Here is a 12,328-nt window from a genome sequence, read left to right on the forward strand (position 1 = left end):
CAACTATACATATACAAAGAATACATAGATATTTCGATGTTGACGTAACCAATGTCAATCCGCGACATATATGTTGGGTATTCAGCCCGAACGCTGGTTTGATCCTCCACAACTCCACCAACAGCTCTCATAAACAGGCATCACTGAAGAGGCATACTAGGGAAATGAGGAGTGAGATAGTTTCCCGTTGCTTTCGTCACCGAGCCAGAAGTTGCTATTACATATCAGTCTGCCAAGCCCACTGAAATGCATGCACCAACTGACCCTATGAGCAATTTCACACAATTCCTAACAGGGACTGGCTGCATAAGGAATGGTATTACTAGCATCGCTCATACCTCAGTCACTTTCATATTGTCAAAGCCAAGGATGAGACTGAGACAGGGCAATGAAAGTAACAAATTTATTCTAGCCCATACCAGAAGACATAGTGCACTGTAAACACTACATCTCGCCAGCAAAGGCTTGTGTGTATATATATATATCATATTATATAAAAGATAATCTATTAATCATAGCAAACATAGATGGACACTTGATTTATTTTATAAGATCATACATCATCAGCTACATGCATCCTCACGTTAACACACCCACTGTTTATTCGTGAAGGAGCTGAGTGTTGTCAGATACGCAGGAAGGATGCACAGCCGTGGTTCATGCGGTACTTGATGTACATCACACCCGTGTTGTGGTAGTGATACATGGCAAGAACAACTAGCAGGTGCCAGATCTGGTGCGACGATCCAATGTAGTCAACTCGGCCTGAAACACACATTGCTAAATACTGTGAAAAAAGTGCATCATAACTTTTAAATGATATTTTACTCCAAGTGATGAGCTTTAATCAAGGTTTATTAAACATTCTGTGCACAGAATAAACACAAAAAGTACCCAATCCTCACAGGAATTTCTTATTGTATGCATAAAAAGTTACAAATTTAGTGGGACATAAAAAACAATAACATTATTATTAGTTATAGATTTCATCCTTGTTTGGCAGTCCAGTATATGGTACTGTTAGCAATTCCATCCATAGAGAGAATAGAAGCATTGAGCCGAAGTCTGATTGCATCCCCTTTGGTTGTAGGTTAGATAATTGAAGATATCGGCTGTCTCAGTGTGAAGTTCAGCTCCTTCCATTCACTTTTATTTAGGGCAGGCTGTTAGTTAAAAGTCTGGTTCTTTGGTGTCTGCCTTTGGCTCCCTTTCCTTGATGTGAGCTTCATATATTGCTGTGTTTTTCTGCAACATCGCTCTTTATTTTCTGCGTGACTAAGAAGCCGGTGTCAGGGAATTGATACACAAGTCTGATCCGCGAGTTTCTTGGTAGGTGAATGACTCTTCTTACAAAAATAGCTTTCACTGTTTCAAGTCTCTTCACTCTACGTGATAAAGAAAGGCAAGCTTTGAGCTTGTGTGTTTTATGTGATTCGATATCGTGATCATAGTCACAGGATCTCCTGTTTTATGTGAAATCCAGACCACTGGAACATGAATTGTTGTTTCAGGAACCCACTTACATTGGATCAGATTCAAATCTTAGCCGCCTTGGGGAGAAACCAGCGGCAGTGCCACTCGGCTGCCCCCCCCCCGCACCGTCATGGTAAAATTAGCATAAGGCTCATCATTTCCTAAAATATCCTGGTTGTTATATCCAGCAATCACTTTGACAAACTCTTCATTCTTACAGAGATTATACAACAGGGAAAGTTTGACAAAATACAATTGTAAACTCCCCAGCACAAACAGCCAGACGAACTGCATCATTCACAATAAGAGTTTTCCTCAGCTGGAGTGATTAGATTTCCTAGGGAATGTTTAAATTTTCACCTCCTCTATGTATTTCGTTATGATCGGTGCATGTTTGTTGTTTTAATGATCCGAGAATTCAAAATGCAAGGACTTCATTTGCATAGTAGTATGGGAATTAAACCTCCATTGATTGACAAATTCTCTGACGACTCTCATTTTCTGCTTAATTGAACTGATGATGTTGTTGCATCGGATGAGAAACAGCTCAGAACAAATGCCTGCAAATCATTGCTGGAAGAACAGTAATTACAGTCTAGGGAATATTTTCATGGCATTTTCTAAGACCACTCATCGATATGGAAGGCACTCTAATTGGTATGGACCCATCCTTGCAGATCATCTATATTTGTAAGTGCTGATGGTCTTCTGTGGACCAGATTGGATCTTCCAGCAGCACAACACAATATGTCACACAGCTAGAAATATCCAACAGCTGTTGAAACAGTACAACAAATACACTGACTGACAGAGCAAATGCAACACCAAGAAGGAGTGGTTTGAAAGGGTTGAAAGTTGGGGAAAAAACAGAGACGGCACGGACGAATAATTGATGTTTATTTCAAACCGATATGCAGGTTACACAATGCGCACGGCATCGACTCAGTAGGATGTAGGACCACCGCGAGCGGCGATGCACGCAGGAACACGTCGAGGTACAGAGTCAATAAGAGTGCGGATGGTGTCCTGAGGGATGGTTCTCCATTCTCTGTCAACCATTAGCCACAGTTGGTCGTCCGTACGAGGCTGGGGCAAAGTTTGCAAACGGCGTCCAATGAGATCCCACACGTGTTCGATTGGTGAGAGATCCGGAGAGTACGCTGGCCACGGAAGCATCTGTACACCTCGTAGAGCCTGTTGGGAGATGCGAGCAGTGTGTGGGCGGGCATTATCCTGCTGAAACAGAGCATTGGGCAGCCCCTGAAGGTACGGGAGTGCCACCGGCCGCAGCACATGCTGCACATGCTGCACGTAGCGGTGGGCATTTAACGTGCCTTGAATACGCACTAGAGGTGACGTGGAATCATACGCAATAGCGCCCCAAACCATGATGCCGCATTGTCTAGCGGTAGGGCGCTCCACAGTTACTGCCGGATTTGACCTTTCTCCACGCCGACGCCACACTCGTCTGCGGTGACTATCACTGACAGAACAGAAGCGTGACTCATCGGAGAACACGACGTTCCGCCATTCCCTCATCCAAGTTGCTCTAGCCCGGCACCATGCCAGGCGTGCACGTCTATGCTGTGGAGTCAATGGTAGTCTTCTGAGCGGACGCCGGGAGTGCAGGCCTCCTTCAACCAATCGACGGGAAATTGTTCTGGTCGATATTGGAACAGCCAGGGTGTCTTGCACATGCTGAAGAATGGCGGTTGACGTGGCGTGCGGGGTTGCCACCGCTTGGCGGCGGATGCGCCGATCCTCGCGTGCTGACGTCACTCGGGCTGCGCCTGGACCCCTTGCACGTGCCACATGTCCCTGCGCCAACCATCTTCGCCACAGGCGCTGCACCGTGGACACATCCCTATGGGTATCGGCTGCGATTTGACGAAGCGACCAACCTGCCCTTCTCAGCCCGATCACCATACCCCTCGTAAAGTCGTCTGTCTGCTGGAAATGCCTCCGTTGACGGCGGCCTGGCATTCTTGGCTATACACGTGTCCTGTGGCACACGACAACACGTTCTACAATGACTGTCAGCTGAGAAATCACGGTACGAAGTGGGCCATTCGCCAACGCCGTGTCCCATTTATCGTTCGCTACGTGCGCAGCACAGCGGCGCATTTCACATCATGAGCATACCTCAGTGACGTCAGTCTACCCTGCAATTGGCATAAAGTTCTGACCACTCCTTCTTGGTGTTGCATTTGCTCTGTCAGTCAGTGTACTTCCACAGTCCCATAATTTCCCGGGCACGAACCGAATTGAACATCAGTGGTATCATCTTGATTGTTGTGTTTGAGTGACGAGTGTGAAAATTATTGATCTACTTCCCAGTGGATGTGCTGAGTGAAGTGAGACATTACAGATTATAATTCTAAATTTATTGCTCTGGTTTTCCCATGTCTTAAATTACTTTAGGAGATTATTCATCACACACATTCACATGCCAGCCTGTAATGAGAAGCATGCTGAGTTTATGTCACTAGTATTGTCAGCAGGGCCTACATCATAAAACAAAAGCATGTTGTCAGCGCTGTACGTATTGCCTGTTGGCAATTCTTCCACCTCCAGACCAAGCATGTTGGCAGCTGTACCATGGTGCATGGTTTCCTATATGTAAGAAAATGTAGTTGATGGGTTTTTCAGGTTGGTCCCCAGGGTTCATAGAGAGACATTTCTTCTCTTCACTATCCTAGGACTGTACTGAGGATAGTGTTCAGACTTTAGCATGCCTGCCTCTTATCTGGATGCCCTACATTTTCTTGTCTTTGGGTTTCGTTTTACCAACTTATAGTTCCATAGGTTCCACAGAACCATTCAATTGTGAGCTTGGATTTGTAACAAGGGGCTGTCTCGCAGCATGAGTGATGCTAATAAGCTCGTCTCCTCATCCCAAGGTGGTGCAGCTCTTTTCAGGCAAACCCCCAATGGAGATAAGCTGTATGTACCATCTCAATCACATACCAGCCCTCCTGCCATTCTTAAAATCCTGACAGTATCAGGAATGGAAACTAAACCTGGACCCCACGGCAGATAATAACACTAAGCATTACGCTACGGAGGTGGACATGAGTGATGCCGAAGGCAGCATCACTTCTTCCACTGTCTCACAATGTTGAACACTGTTCATTGATCCAAAAAGCACCCTGCATTCTCTTGCTTTTTCAGAAGTGCTAAAAACCCACATCGTTATCAAATCCCCTCTCTGTTGACCAGCTGGTGCTATGCAGGAATGAAGAAACTTTCCAATTCTCGTTCAGAAAACACTGACCTTTTGTCTTGTGGACAGTTCAAATCGGTATTCATCTGAATAAAGATATGGTTACTTTAGCCAATTGTGTCTTTCAGGACACCATTTCCACCAACTTATCTTGATTATAGTCCTATTAAAACAATGTGCATGTTCTGACAGCTCGCAGGACGTGGTGCCGAGCAAAGGAGTGGGAGTGCTGTGTTGTCGCATGAACCGGCTGGAATTACTACATCACAATCAACTCCTCTCGTTCTGCTCCAGGCACTGCGGAAAATAATATTCATCTACGGGAATCATGAGAGCATTAGAATAACATTAGATATCACTGCTCTTATTCCAAGGTGGCTCATGAGTAATTTTATTAGCTCAAATATCGCAAAACACTGATTCTTTCCCTCCCTCATAGGCTTTTATCAGTCTATCCAGACCTGGATGTTCTGTGCACATACTTCAAAACGTGGTGTTTCAAACCAAGCCCTAGTAAAACGGAAACCTGCTTCTTCCATTTAAATAACCGACGAGCGAATATCGCCTTGAAAGTGTCACTTAATGGAAGTCTTCTTCCTCACAATGCCAACCCCAAATATCTTGGAGTTGCTCTCGACTGAACACTATCATACAGGAAACATCTAACCAACCTAGCAGCCAAATTAAGGTCACGCAACATCATCCACAAGCTTGCTGGCTCCACATGGGGAGCTTCTGCAACTACTTTGCGTACTTCAGCTATGGTGTTAGTGCTTTCCACAGCTGAGTACTGTTCTTCAGTTTGGATCAACAGCTCTCATACTAAAAAGGTGGATTCGGTCTTGAATGAAACAATGCGTGTCATAAGTGGCACAGTAAAATCTACTCCTCTTTTCTGGTTGCCAGTGCTCAGCCACATAGAACCTCCTAGAATTAGAAGATTGAACAACTTATTTAGAGAATACAAGATACTAACCAATCCTGATCTCCCTATCCATAAAGATGTTAACGTCAGATTCAGTCGTCTCAAATCAAGATCTCCTCCTATTCAAACAGCACAGGAACTTGTTAGGAGGGATTTCAATCCAAAAGCTGATTGGCAACAAGAGTGGAACAGCGTAGCTCCAATTCAATGGCAGACACTGTTCAATTATAAGAATCTTCCAACTGGTTTTGATTTGCCCCGCAAGACATGGGTAGCCCTCAACAGAGTACGTACTAACCACGGGAGGTGTGGATCAATGTTGTTTAAATGTGGTATGAGATCATCTCCAGCCTGTGACTGTGGTCCAGTTAAGCAGACCATCAACCATATTGTCTCCGAATGCATTGGAAGGGCATTCGCTGGATCCAGCCAGGACTTTGCGTTGGCTTCTTCTGAGGCCATACAATGGCTAGAGAACTTAGATCTAACTCTTTGAACCCTTTTGCTTGCACGATTGTTTTCAATGTTATGTGTTTATCTTGTAATTATGTATATAATATTTTGTGCTGTATATTTAATCTTTGTATTGTTTTGTGTACGTTACCATATGCTAATAATAATCAGTCTATCTCCAGAAGATAGATTTCATTCTTAGGTAGAGTTCAGCAGCAGAATGGCACTTTGACTACCCTGCTCAAAATACTGGGTTAAAATCTGGGTGAGGATGAGAGAAATATCTAAGAGTTTTTTCGTATATACGGTCGGGCCCTGTCATATGCGCCTAATTACTGTAGCTTGAGATATCTTTAACGCTGCGTCTCCATTTTCTCTTTCAATCTCCAAATATTCCTGTAAGGCACACACCATATCATGAGCTTGACCAGGAATAACTAAGCCATTCCTCCCCATTATGCTTGACTTTTTTTCGAGATGAAGAATTCTTGGTCACACTCGTCGTTTAGTGGCACTCTGAATGGGTTGTGACATTTTGTAGTTCAGTAAATAACAAGGTGTTAAAAATAATGCTATACTACACAATACTAAAATTTACACTAAAATGCCAGTCTTTATAACAATACACTTATTAATATGAACTCATAGCCGATTTCAAAAACATACTATACAGGTAATGATGCTATCATTCAAAGCAGACACTGTTATATAGCCCAGATATGTGCTACAGAATACCAATTGGCAACGTGGAACTCGGACCGATCGCCTCTCGGAGCTTTAAGACAGAGGGGGTAGAAAAAGTGAGGGCGTGTGTGTAGCTAGGATTCAGGCCTATGTTAAGCACATCTACACTGGAATCACTTATGGTGCAGAAAACAAAAAATTCTCATCACAGGGGTGAAGGATGGTTCAAGAAAACCTACACTGAAAAGCAGCTGCTGGGAGCAAAACTAGCTTCATTTTTTTTTACCACAGGACTAACAGGTAATGTGCAAATTGTGTAATATGATATACCTTAGAATAGATTGCTGTCACGAAGGGCAGAGTGGGTGTAATCGAGAGGGAAGCAGCATGCTTTGGATTTGAATTTTAAAAATTCTGATTGTGAGAATTTCTGATAACCCACTTCAAAAGTTGGCACCTCTACCTCCAAGTCTTAAAGGAATGGAAATCCATAGCCTGTTTCTAGTCATTTGACCGGGTCAGGAATGGAATGAGTGAAGCCCCATCTAGCGGCGACGATAGAAACTGTGCTGGCTGCCGAAGCCTGTCGCACTCCTCTGGGGAAAAGATAAATGACTGACAGGTGAAATGAAATGACATTGGAAAGTGTTGCTGGAATGAAAGAAGACAGGGAAAACTGGAGTATGCAGAGAAAAACCTGCTCCGACTCCACTATGTCCAGCAAAAATCTTGCATGGAGTGATCAGGATTTGAACCACAGAACCCAGCAGTGAGAGGTCACTATTATAGGAATATCTAGTTTAAAATTATTCAATAAAAGGGTATAAATGTCTTATTTTGAAGAATATCTGGATCTGTAAAATTCACCTTAATCACGTATCTGTGGGTGCCTATGAAATGAGTGGTACTTACAACTCATATATTAGTTCATTTAATGTTATTTGCAATGCAATTATAATATTATAAATAATTAAGTTCCTACTCTTGTAAAGACTGCTATTTACTTTTTGTTTTCTTATGTAGTTTTCTAGAAAGTTCTAAGTTTCAGTATTGTTTTTCTTTCCAAATTGTAACATTAGATCTACTGACGTTTTTGTCAAATTCAGTATCCTTGTGGTGTTAATGTTCTTACAAAAAAAAAAAGTGTGTTTGCAAATTTAATTTGATCTTACCGGTATATTTTAGTCATAAATTTTATGTGTTGACTGTACTCAAAGTTCTTTTGTCTCTTTTAAATGAGCTTTGGCTCAGAGAGACCTCAAGCTAATAAATAAATGAATGAATGAATGAAACAATCAATCAATCAATCAATCAATCAATCAATCATGGCCCTCTGTCTCCATATTCTTCACTCACCATCCACAGCCAAGTGAGGAACCTCCTTACACAACTAATGCATACAATACTGAGCTCACCTGGGAAGAGGCGTTCAGGAACCATGGAGACGTAGAAGAAGAAAGCCAGACCGCTGATGCCGTATAAACCCAGCATGCGAGGAAGAAACACCTGGTCAGAGTTAAGTACGTTACTGATGAATTTAAAAGCTAGTGTATAAAGGTACATAATTTGGACATCAAGAGTGCTGTTGTTTACTATAATATAACGATGTACTTAAAAAATGGTCAGAATTGAAGGGTTGATTCTAAAAACTAGATAAGTCCAATACCTGATGTTTTTAGATTACATTGCCTGCAGGTAGCTCTCAGCTAGTGCTACATACTGATCATTCTTACTACTGCACCTAGCAAATAGGTTGTGAGATATACAGGGTGCCCCAGGAGGAATGGTCAATATTCAGGGATATAACAGGAACGATCATTTGAAGTAGAAAAACTTCATATGGAATATGCACTATTCCCAATTTTTTCTGAGACAGAACACATTTAATGTACATATGATTTTGGGTCAGTGGTGCACATGTATGTGTCTTACATGTATTGTCACAATTGATCAGAAGCAGAAATGATGAAACGTGTATAAAGTTTCGTGTTTCATCATTTCTGCTTCTGATCAATTGTGACAAGACCTTTTATTTAAATCGAGAATCTTCCTACTCTAAGTAGAACTCAGGACTTTCAAAGTTCTAACTTGAGTGAAAAGAATTATGTCGTTTTAAGTGTCGTTCTAATCGTGACTTCAAGATTTTGAAATTGTGATTATTTGAAGTTTTACTCTCCAGATAGTTTTAGGGGCATCATAAGTCCTATATTAAGAGTGTTTATATGTGCATTGATTTAATGATGATAGGTATATTTATGATTGCCTGTTCTCATATTTGGCTGAAGATGATGCTCACCAGCGTCGAAACTAGTTCCAAGTAAATGTTATAACTTATTTGGTTTAATATTAGTATTGAAAAGGTGGAGTTTTAATTTTACTTATCTCATGCTGTTGTTGAGGATTACTGTCGGCGCTTTCCAACCCATCGAATTCTGGATTGTAGAGTGTTTACCAGAATTTTCAGCACATTGTGTAAAACAGGTATTCTTCCAAGTTCTCTCTTCCGAACGTGCAGTTCAACAACCTGTGCAGGAACAGCAGCACATGGCGACTTTCTGCATGTATCAACATCCCATGAACATGCGAAACATTACATGTGAAAAACTTTTATCCTTTTCAAAACGCCAAAGATGTTGGGTGGGTAAGACATGCGCACCACTGGCCCAAAATCAAATGTACACATATGTGTTCTATCTCAGAAATAATTGAGAATAGTCCATATGTCAAGTTATTTTGCTTCATATGATCATTCCTGTCATATCGCTGAATATTGACCATTCCACCTGGGACAGCCTCTATAGCAGTGAAATATGGTGGCTTCAACAAAAAACTAGAGAAGACCTGTTCATTTCCACCAGGCTAGTCGAGGAACTGTTTAGTTTAGTCCAGAAAGTTCTGCTGGTGGGAACCATATAAAATAGCACATCTTGCCAAATTATATAGTACAGACTTTAAAACGGCAAGTCACAGGGTCATATGGAAAGAAGTAAGGTAGGAAATATCTGACAGGCATGCTGATAAGAATATGGAAATGTGGATTCAGTAACCATAAATATCTTGGCAGAGTAACGCTAGTAAGAAATTGGTCTTGCAAATAGTGAAAGCACTTTAGTGCTATTCACAATAATTATGCTGATAAGAATATGGAAATGTGATTACAGAAACAATAAGTATCTTGACAGATTAACACCGGCTATGAGTTTAAAATGTTTAAGCAGAATCCCTCCTTGGCCTTACTTAATTTGAATGCCAGGCCTGTATTCTAGAACCCTTGAACTGATGTTCCCGTGGTTACAGCCAGTCATTTCTTCATCAAATTCCTACAGCAGGGCTATTGTTCTGCCATTATCTCGAAACAATTAGTTTTAGGGCCTTAAAATATGCTTTTCGGTGTCCCATAGGGAATTACCGAGTTTTGTTCACGTCGTGAGTTTTTGTCTCCTCCTTGTATGACAAATGTGATATTCTGCCTATATTAGCCTACGTTAATGTGTCAAAGGGCCTAAATCTAGGGAATGGAGACGGCTGCTAACATTTCTTGTCAACAGAGTTACCTGCAGGGTGCTAACTAAAAGGTAAGTATGCAAAATTTGGTTCAGATAGGTAGAACGGTAAATATTTGTATGAGGAACGGACAGACATTCTGCTTTATACATGTGACACTCTCCAGGAAACCATGGCTTAAGACACATGACAAAATTTTACGCTACGAAGGCACAAAGCGGGAAGGGCGAAAAATATTGATTTTTAGATTTCAGCGCCATCTATTAGCCCGATCCTTGAACTACATGATGAAAGGAGTGACAGTGATGTAACCATACAGAAAAGTCTTCAAAGTAACTTTGGAAACAAGCTGTGCAGTCCAACAAAACCAAACCTTAAGTCACAATGGGCGGCTTAAATGAAGTTCCTGCATTGTCTTCTTGTACCAAAATATGAAATAACCAGCTTGTGCATTAAGATAATGTATAGTTACAATTATAGACATTTACTGGGCTGCATGATTTTTATCTGTAGCCCGGTCGTAGTGTTGTGATTTGTTTCTTCATGCTGACAACTGTGTTGCACAAAATGTAAATAAATAAATAAATGAAAAGTACCACGTGACAAATATTGTCTCAGTCGAAATTTAAGAAAGCTGTCATCATTGGAAAAGAAACTTGCAAGCTGTTAATAAATATGTATGACTGGCAACATGGTTGAAAAAGAGTTCCTTAGATCACAACCTTCAAGTCATTTTACTGTGAAAAAGAATATACCCGGGGTCATTATGTGTCAACAAAAATTGGAAAGTCCAACTGTAATTGTGAAGATTTACGAGGAACATAATCTTCCTCAGAACCTATCCAACAAGTTGGAAGTAAAAGGCATGACTGCAGAAAGGATGAAATATCTGTTACAACGTCAAGAGTACTGCTCAACAGAAATGGGTGATTTGTTGTGCCAATGGCCAGGCGGCATTAAGTCCACTGAACCTGGGCCAAGTAGCGAGACGGATTGTGTTCGCAAAAGGAAAAGCCATGTGTAATTAATGACATTCTAGAAAAATTACCAACAATTCACTTTTGTAATAATAGGATACAGGACAGGTTAGTAATGTAAATCATTAATTAGATACCGACTGTCTGTAGTTTCAGAATGATCTTTTAAAATATCCAACATTATTATTACTACTAATATTATTATTGTATCCTTATCTTATTTGTACATCTTAAGACAAAACTTCTGCATATACAAGTACCACAAGACTAAAACTTCATTTTTCACTTTATTCAAATTTTGAATATGTACGGTATACATATTTAATTTCTGGAGAGTAAAACTCCTAAATATTTATACACTTTTTTAATATGCAAAGCTGATATTCCTTTATCCAGTGAAACAGTCAGATTTTCTTAGATCCTTAATAACTACAGGGGTCATTTAAAATACCTCTATAACAATAAAAAGTTACTTATACATAGACTTGCTGGTAATATGAGCAAAGATAAGTTAGAATTTTAGGCAATAGCCCATGTAGTGCTATAAGATTAATCCCTCACCTGGCTAGGAATCGAACCCAGTGACCTCCGCGTATGAGACAAACACACTACCCCTACACTGCTGGGTTAGCTTTCTCCGAGAAAGTTCATGCAAAATTTCATGTTTACGTACAGATAGGAATATGAATAGAAACATATAAATTGTGGGAAGAGGAGACACGTACAGTCTCCACATCTTCAGATAGATAGGCGAGCTGTTCAATACTGTATACTACCACCTGTGAAATTTAATATGTTGTAATTGAATGAGCATTAAAATTGTATTGAATAGGTGGAAATATCAAGTTTATTTATTGTAATTCTTGGTTCAATACGGAAAAATGAAATTTCTTACGTTAACTGTATACTACCAGGCGAGTTGGCCATGCGGTTAGGAGCACGCAGCTGTGAGCTCACATCCGGGATATAGTGGGTTCGATCCCCACTGTCGGCAGCCTTGAAGATGGTTTTCCATGCTTTTCCATTTTCACACCAGGCAAATGCTGGGGCTGTACCTTCATTAGGCCACGGCCACTTCCTTCCCATTCC

General features: G+C 41.0%; 1 protein-coding gene across 1 annotated transcript in view; it reads right to left on the reverse strand.

The window, feature by feature from the left end:
• Positions 1-535: 535 nt before the first annotated feature.
• The window catches only part of LOC136879282 (progestin and adipoQ receptor family member 3), a 47,539-nt gene continuing 35,746 nt past the window's right edge, over positions 536-12,328 (reverse strand). Inside the window, exons 6-7 of the mRNA XM_067153104.2 lie at positions 8,174-8,264; positions 536-765 (exon numbers count right to left, since the gene is read on the reverse strand). Coding sequence (XP_067009205.2) covers positions 626-765; positions 8,174-8,264 — 231 coding nt within the window. The 3' untranslated portion in view covers positions 536-625. The remainder of the gene's footprint in view (positions 766-8,173; positions 8,265-12,328) is intronic.

This window comes from Anabrus simplex, chromosome 8 (assembly GCF_040414725.1).
Source record: "Anabrus simplex isolate iqAnaSimp1 chromosome 8, ASM4041472v1, whole genome shotgun sequence".
Taxonomy (NCBI): Eukaryota; Metazoa; Arthropoda; class Insecta; order Orthoptera; family Tettigoniidae; genus Anabrus; species Anabrus simplex.